The sequence below is a fragment of the Taudactylus pleione genome, unplaced genomic scaffold, assembly GCF_031769625.1.
Source record: "Taudactylus pleione unplaced genomic scaffold, aTauple2 ptg000026l, whole genome shotgun sequence".
Classification (NCBI taxonomy): domain Eukaryota; kingdom Metazoa; phylum Chordata; class Amphibia; order Anura; family Myobatrachidae; genus Taudactylus; species Taudactylus pleione.
Window position 1 is genome coordinate 10,131,043 of NW_028284428.1, and position 20,725 is coordinate 10,151,767.

The 20,725-nt window shown below is 44.5% G+C and overlaps 1 protein-coding gene across 2 annotated transcripts in view; it reads left to right on the forward strand.

Moving 5' to 3' along the window:
• Nucleotides 1–20,725, forward strand: part of SH3KBP1 (SH3 domain containing kinase binding protein 1) — a 509,392-nt gene that overhangs the window by 300,792 nt on the left and 187,875 nt on the right. For both annotated transcript variants that reach the window (XM_088451614.1, XM_088451615.1), the window contains exon 6: nt 5,137–5,220. In XM_088451614.1, coding sequence (XP_088307740.1) covers nt 5,137–5,220 — 84 coding nt within the window. The remainder of the gene's footprint in view (nt 1–5,136; nt 5,221–20,725) is intronic.

Consider the following 20,725-nt stretch of genomic DNA (forward strand, 5'->3'; position numbering starts at 1 on the left):
AGGCAAGATGGCAGCTCCCATGCCAACGGAACGGAAACACTGCAAAGACCTCACCAGGCCTAGTGACAATGTGCCCGCACAGAACCACGCGCAGCCAATGCCCCTCGCCAAACACCAGCACCGCTGCCAGAGACCCCCCGCCATAACTACCTCCCAGGTAATACCGAGTGACTACCATGCCGAGAAACCCTGGTCGTGACAGTTTGTCTCTTAAGGCGCATATCCACTAGACAATAAATAGGATGTTTTGAACGTCATCGTTCATCATCATCAATATTGTTCAGCGTGTATGCCGTCAACGACCAGCGATGCACGCTCCCGCTGGTCCTTGACTGCATCTTTCATCGCCCGTACTTGCAGGGCAACCTGACGATATTGTCAGGTTCTGCAAGTACGGGGATTAGGGAGGGTGACGACAATGAACGATATCATTAAAGATATCGTTCAGTGTGTATGCTCAGTGTCGTTAACGATATTGAGCCCGGCACTGCATCGCTCATGGAACATATCGTCTGGATACACGCCTTTAGTCTTTCATTTTCAACTAAAATGTAAACCATCATTAGTTATATAGAGCTCTTTATTTCGTCTTGTGATTGGTTCTCCCCTCAACCCAACAAAGTTTCATCTGAGACTGCAGGGGGCAATGGAGGCTCCAGGGGGGGGGGGGGGGGGGCTGCAGCGCAGTCCAAAATTCAAATAGTGTAGCCACACCAACTGCCAGTGAGTCGCGGCCAGCAATTTTTGGAATGGCAGTAGATGTAGTTCCTCTATTTGAATTTTGGACTGCGCTGTAGCCCCATCTCTGGAGCGGCCACAGGTAAGGGGTAAATGTACTAAAGTGAGAGCTTTTAGAAGTGGAGATGTTGCCAATAGCATCCAATCATTTTACTAAACATTTAACTAGCACCTTCTAGAAGATAATAGCTAGAATCTGATTGGTTGCTATGGGCAACATCTTCACTTCTAAAAACTCTCACTTTAGTACATTTACCCCCTAGGTGTAATGGAGGAGGGGGGTTCCTAAATTTGCTCAAAGCTTATATAAAGACATAACCTAAAACAGCGATCACACTACAGGTTCTTCTGCTGAGTAAAGTTATTCCTCTTATCATAGCACTGATATGTTGAAGGGGAATGGGATTGAAATGCTGGCGGCTGTTTAGCTGCCATTTCAAATCCCGACAGCGGATGCCCAACAAGATCCAGTTCCCGACAGGGGGGCAGGTAAGTACCCTAACCACACCTGTTCCCCCCTAACCCTCCCTTAGTGGTGCCTAACCCTAACCTCCCCCTTAGTGCCTAACCCTAACCTACCCCCGGGGGTGCCTAACCCTATCTCCCCCCATACCGCTCCCTAAACCTAACTCTCCTGCGGGGGTGCCTCACCCTAAACTCTCTCTGGCGGTGCCTAGCCCTAACCCTCCCCCCTAGGGGTGCCTAACCCTAACCTCCCCCTTAGTGCCTAACCCTAACCTACCCCTGGGGGTGCCTAACCCTATCTCCCCCCATACCGCTCCCTAAACCTAACTCTCCTGGGATGGTGCCTCACCCTAACCTCTCTCTGGCGGTGCCGAGCCCTAACCCTCCCCCCTAGGGGTGCCTAACCCTAATCTCCCCCCATACCGCTCCCTAAACTTAACTCTCCTGGGGGGGTGCCTCACCCTAACCCTATCTCCCCCCATACCGCTCCCTAAATCTAACTCTCCTGGGGGGGTGCCTCACCCTAACCTCTCTCTGGCGGTGCCTAGCCCTAACCCTCCCCCCTAGGGGTGCCTAACACTCATCTCCCCCCAAACCTAACCCTAACCCTGCTAGACTCCCTAATCCTAAAACCCTTCTCCCCCCCCCCCTAACATGCACAGCTAACACTAAGGGCGCCCCGGACTTATCTTCGTATTTTTTAAGCCTATCCTAAATCCCTAGCCGGCATGCTGCTGTCGGGATTGTGTCATATGACTACATCCCGTTGAAGGTGTGGGACATTAGCACACAGTGATAACAATACATACTGAAGTAACTAAAGATTGTTGTCGCTTGAATAACACCCTGTGACCGATAGTTAAAAGCCTAAGGGGTCTATTTACTAAGCAGTGTTAGGAGATAGAGTGAAAAGTTATAAGGTGCCAGCCAATCAGCTCCCAACTGTCATCTCACAGGCTGTGTTTGAAAAATGACAGTTGGGAGCTGATTGGCTGGCATTTTATTGCTTTCTTATCACTTTTCACTCTGTCTCCTAACACTGCTTAGTAAATAGACCCCTAATACCTAAAGAAAAATATATTTTTCTCATAATAGTGACCACCAAATAAACTTAGATACTTTCTCAAGATTAACTGGGCCTTTGACTGTCCTCCTTATATTGGAATTATAGTGATACTGAGCTGCTGCTGTCCTTACACTACATTTCACACATTCTGTGCATTAGCAATGGAACTGCCTGGAATCCCCTCTGGTTCCTGTGTGAGGGAAACACACAAGCCTGCTTATGAATCACAATGCAAATTAATTCACGAAACATAAAATATGATAATATACTGTATATATAATATATAGATTTTTATCAAAGCCTAAGAGTCTAGGCACTGGTGTATATAGTGCTTCTGCTTCATCCTATAATTTACGACCCTGGATTTTACTGCCCATGTAGTTAATATTATTTATTAATATAACATCATTTTGTACAGCCCTATACAGAGAATATTGCCTATTTACATCAGTTCTTGCCACATTTGATCTTACAGTGTAAATTCCCTAAATACCAGCACACACTATGGTTAGTTTTTGTCAGAATCCAGTTGGCCTACCAGTATGTTTTTGGAGTGTGGGAGGAATCGCTCCTAAGCAGAGGCAGAATATACAAACTACACACAGAGCCCTAGTCAAAAGTTTAACTCATGATCCTAGTGCTGTGAGGAGCAATGCTAACCATCATGGCTGTATCGAGGGCTTTGCGGACGGTGCTGTGCCCTGGGAGTGTTGTGCCCGCTGCCCTGGAACATAGCAATTATGATGCCCATGCCACTTGAGTGGCTTATGTCACAGACTGCGTGGAGGTATGGATGAAAAGCCGCACTGCCTCCTGCCCAGTTCTCCCACCCTACTGTGATTTCGTCCATTACTTGAAATAGGGTGAGACGCGGAAAAGAGCTGCAGCTGCCTTTAGGAGGTGGAGACTGAAAGAGAAGCTGCCCAGCACCTTCTCTGGGGCAAGCGATCAATGCTATGCAGTTGTGGATTCCTTCTGGTGCTGCATCTGTAGCAGCACTAAAACTACAAATCTGCTGGCAACACCTACTGGAGTTTACCTCAGAAGAGTGCCCAGAAGGAAGGGCTGATGAAAAGGAGAAAGTGGAGGGGTTGGGTTTTTGAGGAGAATGCCAATACCAAGTGAATGAAGAGCCAGAGGAGCAAGAGAGTAGACTGCTAACAGAGACCAGACAGTCCTGAGGTGAGTAGCATTGAGGTGGTTTCAGTGGCAGTACTTTGTGGCATGATGTGACCTGGGGGCACTACAATATGGCTTAATATGGCCAGGGGTGCACAACAGTGTGACATGATGTGGCCTGGGGGCAGGGGCGTAAATAGGTATTTGAAGGCCCCATAGCAAAAGTTTCTAAGGGCCCCTATGTACCACTCAATGCACCTAAAGTAATTACGCCCATGCCTGGGGTTCACTGTGATGTGGCATGATGTGACCTGGGGGGGCACTACAGTGTGGCATGATGTGGTCAGAGGACACTACCATATGGCATGATGTGACAAGGGGCACTACAGTTTGGCATGATATGGCTGGGGGACTGTATAACAAAGTGTGGGGTCATTAGAGCATATAGCTATCTATGTAAGGAGAATGTGTGGAGGAGAGAATAATTGCACAAAATCAATAGAAAAAAAATATGGCATGTACTTTGATGCACTTTCTTGCCCAGACCGCTAAACTGTCTACTTACGGCTGTAAATATTGCACAACTGTACTGCCCATAGTTCCATATTCCTTAACAAATTATAGGACTGTCAGTGTTCTCCCATGCTTCATTTGTTGGGCAGTCTGTCTGGCAAAAATCCCCTGCCACCCAGCATTGTGACAAAAGTTTCATAAAGAAACATCAGCGCAGCATGACCTTCAGCCGTGTCACAGCGCCGGGTGGTGTCAGGCTGGAGGGCAGAGAAGATCCCTCACCCTGTATAAAAGGAAGGGTCTAGTTGCCAGGAGGAATAGCTGCTGGGGAACAGTGAAGAGAGTGGTCCTCCTGCGCCTACTTTCTACATTTCAGCAGCCACATATTTGTTACTGGGGCATTTAGTGTAGCTATCAAGTGGGGTAGTATCAGGGCTGGCAAGTGGGGCAGTATCTGTGTGTTGTTTAAAACTTATTTTGTCCAAATAAAAAAAACAATTGTGCAGTATCCAGGCACTGTATAAAATATATTTGTGTCCAAAAAGCAATTATTGAGCAGGATCTAGGTGTTGTTTAAAACATTATTTGTGCCCAAAAAGCAGTTGTGCAGTATCTGGGTACTGTTTAAAAAATTATTTGTTTCCAAAAAGCAATTATTGGGCAGACATTATATGGGCGATGTTTAAAATATAATCTGCGTTCAAGAAGCAATTATTGGGCAGTATCTGGGCAATGTTTAAATAATTATTTGTGTCCAAAAAGCAATTATGCAGTATCTGGGCGCTGTTAAAAAAATAATTTGTGTACAGAAAGCAATTATTGGGCAGTATTTGGGCACTAAATCAATTAATAATAATTCTTTCATAATTATGAATACATTTAATTCAATATAAGGTCAGTATTTCAACATTTCATTATTGCAAGGGCCCCCACCGGCTATTTTCTGGGGAGAATACTGAGTATATTCATTTTATAGGTAGTATTAGTGTTTTAATGTTTTTCAGTGTTATAGTAAAATTATTTTTCCTTCTTTATTCCACAGGCACTTCACTAAAATTAGTGGATATATTCCACTTATCACTCCGACTAACAAATCCTCCATGACACATGTAGCGGAACCTACAGTATAGCTGATCTCTGTTATACAGAAGCATATGCAAGCCAAGTGAAAAAAAAAAACTTAATATAAATACTTTATATTTTTTTAAATCCTTTTAATATTTGTTTTTGTCAAGGTTCTTCAATGACACCTGCACAGCTCACTCTCTGTCCTCCTGTACCACCGTCATCTCGGTTACATGAAGCGGAACCCACAACTAGTGAGTATTCACTCCAAAAAAATAAAGTCATCCAAAACAAAAATCACTGGAAGCATGGATATATACTTATTTGTTTTGGGTAAATAGATGACCACATTTCAGATACATATCTCTCTCTCTTAAACCTTCTATCGGATGAGGTGTTGTCATGTGTGCAAACCACTTATACTAACATAAAATAAAGACAGTGAGACGTGGATTTGGCAGATAACTTGATGGCGATTTATTGGAGCAATAATAATTATTATTTATTTAAGGATGTATGGTGGCAAAGAAAGGACGGCCAGAAATCAGTCAGATCTGCTATGCCCACACACAAACAACAAAAGGCATAGCAGGTGTAGATCGCGCAGAGTGCATACACATAACCATGTAACTCATATCATCAACAAAAGGTAACGCTCACCCCCATCTTGACTTCCCACCCGTTTAGGTGGTGATACTGCCCCCCGTTAGGTTGGTACAGCCAACTACCAGTCAACGAAGGGAGCGCCCTTAAATCATAATTGCACCCGCACTGGCGACCTGCCGTTCTTTCCCGCCACCCAAAACCAAACCCACAACATACCAAAATTTATAGGGGAGGGAGGGTGGGGAATCTGGAACAAAGAGGCTTTGGCCCACACTTTTAGCCCACTATATAATGTTCCTGTTACAAACCCACCCCTGCTTGCCATAGGCTAACTCCAACAAGTAATTTGCATACATGCCTGCCCCCATCCTAGAGGTTTAAAACACCTCTTTTCTTATGCAATCTTTCGGTTTCTCTAAACCTTCTATCGGATGAGGTGTTGTCATGTGTGCAAACCACTTATACTAACATAAAATAAAGACACTGAGACGTGGATTTGGCAGATAACTTGATGGCGATTTATTGGAGCAATAATAATTATTATTTATTTAAGGATGTATGGTGGCAAAGAAAGGACGGCCAGAAATCAGCCAGATCTGCTATGCCCACACACAAACAACAAAAGGCATAGCAGGCGTAGATCGCCCAGAGTGCATACACATAACCATGTAACTCATATCATCAACAAAAGGTAACGCTCACCCCCATCTTGACTTCCCACCCGTTTAGGTGGTGATACTGCCCCCCGTTAGGTTGGTACAGCCAACTATCAGTCAACGAAGGGAGCGCCCTTAAATCATAATTGCACCCGCACTGGCGACCTGCTGTTCTTTCCCGCCACAGCAAGGTTCTGCTTATAGAACCGCCGCACCGCCACCATACCAAGTACTACCCCAATAACGCCAACTCCTCAAAAAGATCCCCAATAAACAATGACAAACCCTCCTCTGTTAAATTAACTCTATCAGGTCTATACATATAACTAAATCGAAATTGAATGTTCTTATGGTAAATGACACGGCCATAATTGGCCATCACAAATTTGGCAACTGCGAAATTAAGTTTCTTCCTAGCTTCGTCATTAGCAGGAAAACTCCTAACCCCACGCCAGACCTGTCGAGGTACAATGCAAGACCAATTTAATTTACACAAGGGCCAGGCCGATAGCACCCTCGCCAAATCGTTGACAATATCAACTCGTAATTCTACAGTGGACCTCTGCCCTAAGTCGTTGCCTCCTAAATAAGCCACCAAAATACGTGGCCTACCAAAAAGCCTTGCATACTCAGTTTAGGACAAAAGGAATGCCATCTCATACCTCTGGAACCTATCCAACGGACCCTAGCTGAATATTCAAAAATTGGAGCTTGATCTGAACTCAAACCTAGCAGCCCAGAAAATATGAGTGGCCTATAACCCAAATGTCCTGCGTGTCAAAGAACAATCCTAAAGGTGGAGGAAAGCAGTAAATAAAAAATTAGTAATTGTCATAAAACAATAAAATTTTATGGTGTATTAGTGGGATCTGATAGAACATAAGTGAGTATCTGCCAAAAAGAAAAATTTTCTATTGGTCGCCGACTTTACTATTTAAAGTGGCTGAGACAAACAGAAGACACAAAGGGGAAGAATGGGTGGGGGGGAATTGGGAAAAAACAGGTGAACTCGGCAAGAGGTAAAATAAAAACCTGCTGAGGGATGGACTATGGCCTAATTAAATGATTGAGAATAGCCGAATTGAATCCGTCAGTTCAGGTAAAAATTGTAAAATCCCTCAAGACTCCCATTGCCAGCAATGGCGAGTAGCTAATCCCGAGTAGGACGGACAGGGGTAACAGACAAGACAGGACAGTACATGAGACAAGACAAAAACCAGGCAAGCATAAAATATAAACGTAACCGGAACAGACTGTGAAATGACTTTAAACAAAGGGCCTTAACGCCTAGGTCGAATGTAACCTTTATAACTATCCGATTTCCAACGTCCTAGGGCCTTAATTTCTGATGCCGAGAAACCCGCAGCTGCCGCCGAAGTTGCGGCTCCGATCAGAAACGAGTGTGTACCAAAATCTTGAGGCGGGAGGCCTAAAACTGATACACACCTCTTCAAAAACTGGTATTTGGTAAGCGGAGTCCTGTCCATATGCATGAGTCATGAACCAGGAACATCCGGCCGCAGTAACTCATACCGCATAGCTAGTGCCACGGGGCAGATCTGTTCGTTCCTAGATGGACCCAACGAGATCACCTACCCCTACCAGTCTGGTCGGTCTTCGACCACCGAATCCTACAGAGAACAGACCTCTCACTGACCAGGATATCCGAGAGGAGCATGGCGGCATCAACCCATTTGGATGATGCCACCTGCTCCGATACCCTCAAGGTGCCGTGAAAAGCCTCCGAAAACACCACTTGAATCAGGACGCCTCATACGCAGTAAGAGCCACTCCGAGAACCGCCCCTAATACTGCCGGAAGCAGATGAGCGTCCACAGGTCTCCAACGGTCAGCTACTGGCCGGGAGACCCGTGCCCAACCCTTTAAAGCCTTCACAATCAGAAAACTTTTAGTAAAGTCAGGTTGGCCCTTCAATTTACAATAAAATGCAATGCCCCCCAAAGAGCACGCAACAGAAGCCCTGGATCTGCCAGCCAAACGGAGACTCCAAATAAAAGAAAACATCGAATGATGCTGACTCTTACCTGCCTGTTTGCTGCTACGGGAATAATCTTCCCATTCATTCCATGCCTGCCGATATGCTCGCAACGTGGAGGGGGCTAGAGACTGTTCTGCTAAGCCCTCCATGCCGGCTCGATCACCTGCCAAACATAAGAGGGGCAAAGCACAACGTCAGCACCAGGGGCCACAGATCGGAACCTAGCCCACTGGAAACGTGATAACGCATCGGCTATCTCATTCTCCACCCCAGGAACGTGTCTTGCCTTAAACATGATGTTACAGAGCAAACATGTGAGCGCTAGCAAGCGCAAAACCAGCAGGGAAGCCGCATGTTGCTGATTGTATCGCATGGACCACGCCCAGGTTGTCACACCTGATAATGATGCTGCGATTGCGTAACCATTCCCCCCAGATTTCCAAGGAAACCATTATGGGAAAGAGTTTGAGAAGGAGTAAGTCCTTAGTCAAACCCTTTCCCACCCATTCTTCCAGCCAACGGCCAACGCACCAGGAGCCATCAAGGTAACATCCGAACCCCGTGGTGTCTGCTGTGTCGGTGAACAGCTGCAGCTGCAAATTGTCAGTGGCTGAAGACATCCACAACCGAACGCCATTAAAATCCTGAAGAAACGAGACCCAGACAGAGAGGTCCTGCTTAATCTCTGAGGATAAACGTAGCAAATGTCTCGGTTAGTGACACCAGCCGTGGCCCTTTCCAATTTACGTGAAAAAACTCTGCCCATTGGAGTTACTTTACAGGCCCAGGAGGGATTGCGCCTGCCGCAGGGTAATTCTACTGGAAGCCGTGCATTCCGCTATGGCATTACGCAACTTGACAGGCTTATCGAGAGGAATGCGACAAGAACCCGCCGAGGAACAGATCTCGATACCCAGGAATGACAAGCAAGGGGAAGGGCCCTCCGTTTTGTCCGCAGCAAGGGGAACTCCAAATGAAAAAACAGCGCTCGTAAAGAAAACAAAAGATAACTGCATCTGCCTGAACCGGAAGGGCCGACACACAGAAAGTCATCGAGATAGTGGGCTATCCCATGACTACCGCAAAAATTAAATAAATAAATTCCGCGCACCAGTGTAGGAAGGTGCTAAAACGCTCGAAAAACGCACAGGACACATAACACCCCATAGGCAAGCATTTGTCTATGTAATATCCGTTGTCCAAGCTAAAAACCCATAAACTGGAATGACTCTGGGTGCAAAGGAAGTAGACGAAAAGTTGACTCAACATCTATCTTAGCCATCAGTGCGCCCGGACCATAACACCTAATGACGTCCAAAGCATCGTCAAAAGACTGGTACACCACCGAGGAAACCTCAACTGGTATGGCATAATTTACTGACGAGCCTGGCGGATAAGACAGATGTTGCATGAGCTTGTATTTTCCTGGAATTTTCTTGGGAACCACTCCCACTGGGGAATTCACAAGATCCCTAATGGGGGTTCTGCAAAAGGCCCTGCAATGTGCCTGACACTAACCTCGCCAGCCACTTCTTCCCTAAGAATGTGAGGCAATTCAAAGGCAGACTTCAAATTTCTAGGCGAATATGTGTCGACATCCCTGCAAATAGGTAAACGAAAACCAAAACTGAAGCCTTTTAACGAAAATTCTGCGTCCTGCAGAACCGGGTACCAACTCAACCATTTTGCTATCGCTGTGACACGGACAGGGGATGGAGCTTTACTTAGCACTTGTGCCTTTTGCTGGCTGTGCAGGCTGCTGCTGGGCACCCACCTTGAAACACTTGGCAACTGGGTGGTTGCCACCACATCGCAAGCAGAGGTGACGAAAACGACATTTTCGTCCCTGCGTACAGGTGGAATTATTAAAGGCGAAGCATTTTCCCCCAGACGCCTGCTGTTAGCCCTGACGAACTGAACTAGCTGCTTTGCTCGCGTTGTACCCCTCATAGCAGGACGCGAAGGCTGCGTGACCTCCAGCAATGTATATTTGTCGAAGTAGGAGCATAGCTGAGAATGGAGCTTCCCGGTGATAGCTGCTTGGGGCAGTGATTGCAATAATAAGCTGTGCACCCTGTAGAAATTCACTGTAGCACATGTATTCTGTCTATTTTGTAAATTAAACGCTCAGAATACAGTATATAATACAATCTCCTCTATTGACTGATAATAATGATTCAAAGGAGATAAAAGCTAGATCTTAGGTGCTATAGATAAATAAAGCAGTGTCAAAGCCATTACCCCTTACTGTCAGATAACGCATCACTAAAGCATTCTATTCCCCCAATGATACCTCAATGCCCAGCATAATACTGACACTGTTTGCTGCAACTGTTTTCTACCATTAAGAGGGCATAATCAGCACTTAGACCAGCTATAAAATACATCATACGAATGTACTGAATGAAATAATTCTGGCATATACAGGACCAGCAAACACAGTAAGCAATTATATGTAGAAGTAGGGCCATCATGTCTGAGCTGAATCTTTTTATTTCATGTGCAGGCTCCATTACAGATCATATGAGCAAGGGAATCTGGGAGAGGGCAGAAAAATAAACCATTCACTGTCCTGGACATAGATGCACAGATTGGTCCCCTTATGTACTGGATGGTGTATTATCCAGTATTAATAATTGATCCAATAGGTGGTCCATATCAGTGCACCCCGAACAGTGCATGTTTTCCAGATCTCCTAGTTGGTGCACAACAATATTCATTACTGGCTTTTTAACTTTTTCTACTGGCTGACACATTTAAAAGATCAACAGGGACTGTAGTGCTAGTTATTTCATTTGTGACACTGAGGGGATCCTAAAAAACACGCAACTTTAGTATTATATGCTATTTCTATTGTAGTCCTCATGGTGTGGGCTGAGGGGGGGGGGTTCAGGCAAGGCACTCATAAACCCCTCCTGCATTTGCCTATGGTGCTGGCCACTGCAGCCACAAAGATGATATTGACAAGGGGCATTAAGGACTGAAGGGAAGCACCCCTCCCCCGCACTGGCACACCTTCCACAAAGCTGCAGCAGCCTGAGGGGGGATAGAACTATCAATAGGGGAACCACACCTGCAGCCCCTAATAACATGGGGGCACTGTGGAGCCAGGGACCAGGGTCTGGGGAGGCTCATTACTAGGCAGGACGTAGCTACACCCACCCCCAGCAGAACAAGAAATCAGAAAAGACAGTGATTGAGGACAGAAAGGAAAAGTAAAAGCAATGATATGAAGTAAATGAAAAGAATGACTAAATACAATAAGGAAAAGGAGGAGAGAAGAAGGAGAAGCCTAAGAGAGTTTTATTAAGGAAAATGACAACTGACAAAATGCACTTCCCTGTCCTGGAGGAATCTGGAACAAAGAGGCTTTGGCCCACACTTTTAGCCCACTATATAATGTTCCTGTTACAAACCCGCCCCTGCTTGCCATAGGCTAACTCCAACAAGTAATTTGCACACATGCCTGCCCCCATCCTAGAGGTTTAAAACACCTCTTTTCTTATGCAATCTTTCGGTTTCTCTTCTCTCTCTCTCTTCCCCCCCCTAACGCTGCTCCTCAACTATACGGGGGGGAAGTCAAGTGTGTTGGTCGCTGGCTGCCACTAAATGGTGCCCGATGGAGCAATTCAATTGTTGCTTCATTCGGGTGCGCACAGCTGCCGCTGCTGATATCATAGCCTCCATCTGTACTGTTTTAGCCAGTACAATACCGTTTTTTTACGGTTTGTACCAGGTTCCGGATTTCTCAGCAGTGCTGCACTGACAGGCGGCTCCCTTCCGTAGCTGTCTGCAGGCTCTGTGTGTAGGCGCTGGCTATTTACTGTTAGTGGGCACATTGACGTTCATCTCTATATATCACTGGGGGCAGGGTGCCAGCCGACGCTGGATGATTACTGTTGCTATGTAACACTACAGTAACCATCCAACGCCAACTGGCCCCCAGCCCCCAGTGATATATAGAGATGAACATCAAGTGCACAATAATAATATATATAGAGATGAACATCAAGTGCACTCTAACAGTATAACAGTAACCAGCCAGTGCCAGCTGCCTCCAGCTCCCAGTGTTCCCATGTGACCACGCCCCTTTTAATTGTGACCACGCCCCCTGTACCGGTTTTTACTGTGATATGTTGGAGAGTATGTGACATTTCTACTCGCAGCCCACCCGCACTCAAACGTGACTTTTTGCAGGCGCGTCAATCAATGTCCCATCATTTTGACAGGCTGCTAACTAGTAATATAATAATTGAGATCGACACTTTAAGATAATTGGTAATAATATATTACATTTCGTTTTATGAAGAAGTTACAGTATGCTGCTTGTAGTTCTAATTTTTTTGGGGGGGACTTTCAAAGCAGATACTGTATTTTGCTACACACAAATATTGTGAAGGTCTGTATGCACACTGTGATTTAGATTTATGGAATATGCAAACTCCATGCTGTAAAAACGACCCACACAATTTCCATTTGCACCGCTTTCAGTCCAAGATGATCTCTCACTGATGAACATTGCATCTCATGCCTGCATTTACTCTTAACTCAGAACGACCCCCGTCCCTACCTTTTTTATTGATCATTTTTTCTAATTGTTTAAATAATTGTTTCTAGGCAAGGTTTCAAGGTCCTCAGAGAATAGAAGAGATTCAGTTATCTTATGTACTGTACCCTTCTCAAAATACCATGAACATAAACTAAAACTATGCTGCTATAATGAGAGTCAGTGACACAGAGCAGAAGGTGGGAAACAATATTACATCAGCATTAAATTCTTGGACAGAGTGCTTACAGGCCAGATTCCCAACACTGTACTAACGACCATCTCTAAACCCCAATAAGATTTGGCATAGGACCAAGAAGGGGACGGGTGTTACAGGAGTGCACTAAGGAGCTCTGTTTTTCTCATAGTCGCAAGACATTATATGGTAAAGCCAGAGCCGTAACTAGACTTTTGGTGCCCTGTGCCAGAAAGAGCATTGGTGCCCCCCTCATTTTTCAAAGGGACATAATGCATCCAAAAAAGAGCCATGGCTTCATGGGGAAGAGCCAGGGAAGAGATAGGAGAGGCCAAGAGATGCTGGGAATGAAATAAGAGAAAGCTACAAGCAAGAATGATGATAAACAGAAATTTGACAGGCCCAAACAGCGCACCCTGACCTGTGGTGCCCTGTGCGATGGCACCGGCCGCACTACCCTAGCTACGGCCCTGGGTAAAGCAGCATTTTTCATATTCAGTTGCTGGGTAGAATATCAGTTGCAGTAATTTTTATAGGCATTACTGCGGCTATGTTCTCACAGCCCCAGAGCAGGACTAAAGAAATTAAAAATCCCTATTATAAGCTTAAAATGTCGGGGACCCCTTCAGAACCCCTTGGAAGTACTTGGAAGTTTTACTCATTTGTAATAAAACTAAAAAAGTTTGCTTTGTATCATTTTTTACATAAAAAAATGCACAAATCATCCATTTGCTGCATTTTTAAAGAACAATTTATTTTTCTTTGGGACAGTAATAACCATTATTACTGTTACCCAATGTTTTTTTTTTTGCTTTGGGGTACGGGCTGTTTCCCATGTTTTCTTTTGAATTTCCCGCAGGACTTTGCCTAATGATAATGAGGTTGGTGCAGTGAGGCAGTGTGTACAGGATCTAGTCTGTAGTGGGAGGATGAGGCAGTGTGTACAGGATCTAGTCTTTAGTGGGGGGATGAGGCAGTGTGTACAGAATCTAGTCTGTAGTGGGGGGGTGAGGCAGTGTGTACAGGGTCTAGTCTGTAGTGGGGGGATGAGGCAGTGTGTACAGCATCTAGTCTGTAGTGGGGGGATGAGGCAGTGTATACAGGGTCTAGTCTGTAGTGGGGGGATGAGGCAGTGTGTACAGGATCTAGTCTGTAGTGGGGGGATGAGGCAGTGTGTACAGGGTCTAGTCTGTAGTGGGGGGATGAGGCAGTGTATACAGGATCTAGTCTGTAGTGGGGGGATGAGGCAGTGTGTACAGGATCTAGTCTGTAGTGGGGGGATGAGGCAGTGTATACAGGATCTAGTCTGTAGTGGGGGGATGATACAGTGTGTACAGGATCTAGTCTGTAGTGGGGGGATGAGGCAGTGTGTACAGGATCTAGTCTGTAGTGGGGGGATGAGGCAGTGTGTACAGGATCTAGTCTGTAGTGGGGGGATGAGGCAGTGTGTACAGGATTTAGTCTGTAGTGGGGGATGAGGCAGTGTGTACAGGATCTAGTCTGTAGTGGGGGGATGAGGCAGTGTGTACAGGATCTAGTCTGTAGTGGGGGATGAGGCAGTGTGTACAGGATCTAGTCTGTAGTGGGGGGATGAGGCAGTGTGTACAGGGTCTAGTCTGTAGTGGGGGGATGAGGCAGTGTGTACAGGATCTAGTCTGTAGTGGGGGGATGAGGCAGTGTGTACAGGTTCTAGTCTGTAGTGGGGGGATGAGGCAGTGTGTACAGGGTCTAGTCTGTAGTGGGGGGATGAGGCAGTGTTTTTGGAGGAGGGTGCAATGAAGCGGTATGTGTTGTTGAGTAGTTTGTAGTGGGGGTGAGGCAGTGTTTTTGGAGGAGGGTGCAATGAAGAGGTATGTATTGTGGAGTAGCTTGTAGTGGGGGTGAGGCAGTGTAGTGGGGAAGGGTGCAATGAGAAAGTGTGTACTGGGGAGTTTGAGGTGCAGTGTGTTAAGGCGGGTGAGGTAGTGTATTGGGTGGAGAGGTGCAGTGAGGCAGCCTATGTAGTGAAATGTAGCCTGTAATGGGGTGTAGTCTGTAGTCTTATTTTGGGGGGAGGTGTGCAGTGAGGGTAAAGCAGTGTGTATTAAGGTGCAGTGGTGTATTGGGGGAGGGGGAGGCATTGGTGGGCTACTGTAATGCTACATATAGATAGAAGTCTATACAGATGAGTCCTTATACATCTTTGCTGCAGTCATACTACAAATCCTGTCGCGGCACGCCATATTCCGTGAGACTCTGCTAGCGCCAGGCATTTTATTTTGCGGGGTTTTTTTTGTCGAAAATGCGTCTACTCCCGATGCATCTAAGACGCACCAGCAGACTGTGTTGATTCATTTGATTAAATCTTAGGTTTTATCGGAACACATTATCATTGTTTTTTAAAACTTTTTTGTAATTCAAGCATCACATGTGTAACAGTGTAAGGCAAAACATGATGTATGACAAGAGGTCAATATCATAGATACAGTATACATTAGACAGTAAAAACATCAAAGAGTCAATAAATAGAACACAGAGTGGTAAATTGACTAAAATTCGAGATTGGTAGAGTCTTGTTTTTTATCGATTTGCCTCGCCTAATCTCTGGTGATTTTCCAGTTTTTCATCTCGCAAATTTACTAAGAAGTGAGTTTAGCTGAAAGTGAGTTTTCCGATGGTGAAGCAGATCGAGGATATCTCCCCTGAGTTGCAAGTTTTAGAAGAGATTACTCACCCGAGATTGCAGTGTTTTCTCACCTCAAATCTCTCCCGAGCTAGCAGCCTGCACATATCAGTGAGATATGTGAAGGCTGCTTGTGTGTTAGACCTGTAAAAAATGGGTTAAATGTTTAAAAAGAAATTACGTAGGGTTCCACCCCAAAAGCATAATCAGCCCTGAACTGGTCAGCCAGTCCTGGTTCCAAAAATGATGGGGAACAAAACGAGTAGGGTTCCACCATAATTTAAGAACTAGCACCAGGCTGTAGGGCCAGTGCTGGTTTTAAATATAGAAGGAAAAAAATTGCGTGAGGGTCCCCCTATATTTAAAACCAGCACCGGACCCAAACCGACCGGGGTGTAATGCCACAGCCAGGGGACCCTATCACCAGGGCTCCATGGCTAAAGCATTAACACCCCAAGCCGCTCAGGCCAAGCCGGGAATCTCAGGGGAGGTGGGGACCCCTAAAAAAGGGATCCCCCCTCTCCCGAAACCCCAGGCTTGGACTGAAGCCTGGGGCTCTTCCCCGCACCCCTGGGCTGTGGGTATGGGGGTAATAAAGTGTTAAATAGTAGTGAACTATTGTATTTTACAGTGGAACTACAGGTGCCAGCATGCCTGCCCTTTGGCACTTGTGGAACTACAAGTGCCAGCAGGCGGCCGGCACTCGTACACCCGCTGTAAAATAAATAGTTAAACAAAGACAGTACACACACACCTTATATAGTACAAGTTTATTACATACACCTATCCCATTCACACATACTTACCTGCTGCCAGGTGATCTGTCCCCTTCACCAATGTAGAAATCCCTAAGGATGTACCTGCAACAAAGATCCTATACTCACCTCCTTCCTCTCGCATGTCTCTGTAGGATCCAGGGGGGTCTTTTCAAAACAAGAAAACTAATTACACAAAGCCAGACGGACAAGTATCGGTATGTGTGTTGTCACACATACCGATACTTCGCGAATGCCAGCTGACGGGACGCCACGGGAATTCCCACGTCACGCCAGCGAATCAGAGGCCGCTTGACATGTAGCCAGAGTTTGCCTTTAGTAAATTTGCGAGATGAAAAACATGCCTACACTCACCAGAGATTGTCATCTCGATCAGACTCGATTCTTAGTAAATTTACCCCAGAATGTCAGCAAAATTGCTGTTTTGACAATACTGTATTTGTAAAAGATTAAATAGATAAATAAAGGGTGTATGAAAACATACAACACTGAAAAGTCTTGTCTCTCGTTCTGTCACCCTCCCGCCCCAGGGAGGTCTCCCCCCAGTATAGCAACAGGCCACGCTGCCACTTATACTAGGGCAGAATAGGAGGGTCACCAGCTTTGTCACGTTGGAGGTAACAGTGTATATGATGTGAATATCTGTGAATTTGATCTGTGGACAGAGTATCAATATAGATCACCCACATATCAAAAATCGTGCTGTTTTGAATTCTTTATCAAGAACCACCTCCGCCCGGTTCATATTGTAAAGATAACAAAGCTTGGCCTTGGCAGTTAGTAAGATCTACTTGTTGATGAAAACACACTGACACTTTTCAGAAAATGCATGTGGCAATAGGAATCATTGTGCCTTATAACCAATGCAGGGAACTGATGCTAATGATCCTATTTGAATGTACATATCTCTGTTTTTTTATATATATATATATATAACAGCTTCATTATGGGGGTATGGTGTAATCAGGGAGATTGCTGCGCTCTTTAGGGAGTCAGGGAGATTGCTACTTTTTCAGGGAGTCTCCCTGATAATCAGGGAGAGTTGGCAAGTATGACCAGGGGTGATGCGGGGAAGAGCAGAAAGAATACCAAAAACTACCCACTTGGGTGTGAACGGCAGGAAGTTAATCAAGTAAGACTCCACATATTTAACCTGCAACCAGGAACTCCTGATAGAAGCAATGATACAAATCAATCATGGGTTCCATACACCTATAGCAATTATGTGTAGCTGAATGTCCAATAACAAAATCTCTGTGGGAAGAGAGATAAGTTCTGAGTAAAATAATTAAGGACAATTCAGTATACACTGTGGAAGTAATATTTTTAATATTTTGCAGGACTATACATGGGTCTTAAGCAAATCTTCCAATCACAGGTGAGGAATGTGAGAGAGCCAGCGAGACATTCCTTGAGAGCATGTGGGGTAATCCAATAAGTCCCTAAAATGGGTGTAATAAATTGAGATTAGCTTCTTATTCAAAAGCAACAAACAGTCAACAGGATTCTGCCAATCAGCACCCAAGAAGAACTTAGTAGTAGCACTGATATAATGCAGTCCTGGAGAAATGCCATGGGATAGGCTGCTAATACCTCTAATTTGGAACAAATTATTTTATTTCTAAGTATAAAAATAATAGAAGGAAATATTCTGATTGTTATGGATTTTTTTCAAGAAAAACAACTGAATTTAATATTATTGGCCAGATCACATCGTTTCATAACAGTAATGGAACATTATTGCTTTCTGATTGCTAAAATCTATGGTTATTAGTGTCCCGCTAAAGGCAGACAAGGTTTCCATTCCTGTTCTGCCTCACTAGCCCTTATTCCTCCCATGACCTCTGCTCCCAATGTGCAATCGAATGTCGCAAGAAATATGAGAAGGTAAAGTGAGGTAGAGGAATTGTGAGGTGACAACAACGTCCATACAGCTCCCTACATGAGTCAGTATTCTGTATGGAGCAGTGGCGGGAGGTAAAGAAAGAGGGGTCGTTGGAGGAGGAATTAAAGGGTAGACATAACACTTCTTCTCCTTCCCATGTCTGCCAGACTAGTCTTGTGAAAGAAAAAATGTTTGGTATAGGCCACAGTATATAAACAAGTCATAGCCCCCCACCCCATTTCTTTATTACAGCAACAAGAGAAAAATCATACAGTATAACAATAGAAACCAAATACGTATTAGAAAAATTAACAGAAGACACAGTTAAGCAGTCAGGGTGAAAAATAGGGAAAGCCAACAATATATAGAAAGCTGGCGGCGTGAAACAATGTTGGTGTATGCTAGTGAGTTTATATTACTGCTTATGATGTGAATACTTAAGTTTAATGGGGGGCATCCACTAGACGATTTTATTCCTGTCCAACATCTTAACGATTTTCCCTTGAAGTTTCCCTTGAAATATGATCTTCCACTCTGAACAATTTGCAAAAGATTTGCAAAAGATTTGCAAAAGATATGCAAACGATTTGCAAAAGATATAACAATAAACTATGTTGTTTTAATCTGTGATTGAGAGTTTTCAGCTATAGTGGGCAGATAGTGGTTCATCGTTTGATCGTTCAGCGTGAACGATGTGTAAACGATGTGTAAACGATGTGTAAACGATGTGTAAACGATTTGTAAGCAATCAAGTGAAATTGACCTGCATGTTCAGTCGATGGAGGAGACGATCAAACGACCAGCGGGAGCGCGCATCGTACATCGTTAGAAACAATTACTGCACGATTTGCAAACGATGTTCAAACGATGTTCAGACGATTATCGAACGATTTTATCATTATCGTTCAATCGTTCAACTTTATCGTCTAGTGGATACCCCCCTTAAGATAGTAATAGAAGAATTACAAAGACAAGAGAAATAAACAGTACCAACAATATTAAGAAATACTAGGAAGTGAGGAGTGGTGGAGTACCAAGGCCCCCAGACCATGTGACATTTAGGGATGTTGTTGTGAAGCAAGCTGGTAATACTGGTAATATATTCCATCATTGCTTCATATAGACCTTAAAAGTGTTTTCCCGCAGCAAAATATTAATAGAGCACTTTGGGTATTACATTTAACTAGTTGATCTTAAATGTTTGCGATTTGGACTCCTAAATAACAAATGGAGGAAGGTCTCCATTGCAATGTAAAATTAAGCTCCAAAGTACTAAGAATATGTGGGTGTATATGCAAATCATGTCCTTCAGATTTTGGATATAGTTGACCTTATAGCCAGAAACCTGGCCATAATGATCCAATGTCTGAAACAAATTAGGAAGGGAGATTAAGGGGTTTGTAAGTGTCAGAAAGACATTATCAGCAAAATGGGATATCTTATAGTGAAAAGGACCCCCTGGACATCTAAACAGCAACAAATTCTATACTCAGAGCATATAACAGTTATGAAAGCAGACAGCACTGACTAGAGCTGTCACTCAACCCGAATACAGAGGAAGCAAGCTCATTGGTGAGGAGCTTAGTGGTGGGGGAGTGGAATACCTCCAAAAACTGGCCTTGAAGTCAAAACTTCTGCAAAGTTTGAAACATAAAAGGCCAAGAAAGACGATCAAATGCCTTTTCAGTGTTGAGGGTCAAAATTACAGAGGACTTTTTATGTTTATAGAGGTGGTAGACGATGTTGACAGTACATCTAGCATTATCCAATGTTTGAATCCAAATTGATCAAGGTCTATTAAATAGGCCCTGATCATAAATTTTTTCAAACGCATCGTCAACACCTTTGCAAAGAGCTTAATATCTGTTTTCAAAAGAGATATCAGCAGAGCAGTTAGCAGGGTCCTTGTTGGGCTTGGGAATTACAATGATATGGGAGTGGGTAGTATCCATGTGAAACGTACCCCACTGCATAATATAATTAAACAACTGTGTCAGCCTCGGGGTCAGCTCTTGGGTAAATGTCTTGTTAATTGGACATGGTAAAACCATGAGGGGCAGGGACTTTGGATGGTTTTTGAATCTTGAGAGCAGCAGTTCCCTCCTCCTCTGTAATAGGTCTTTTGAGTGTAAGGATATAAGCACGACTCAAATTGTTCTAAGAAAGTCTGGATATCAAAGGTAGAAGGCTGACGAGAGACATTCTAATGTGTGGGGTGTTATTCAAAGAGACAAAATGAATATATTCACTCATATAAAGAGATGTACGCATCTTGCAGTGTGTCCGCCCCCTATATGTACACTTGGTTTTCTACTAGTCATCATCATCAGTGCACACTCGGATTTACCCTATAATAGGTGAACCACTATGTCTGAAAGCATGTGTAGTCTGCAGTTTTGTTGACACGCCCTCAGTGAACTTCGCCTACATGAA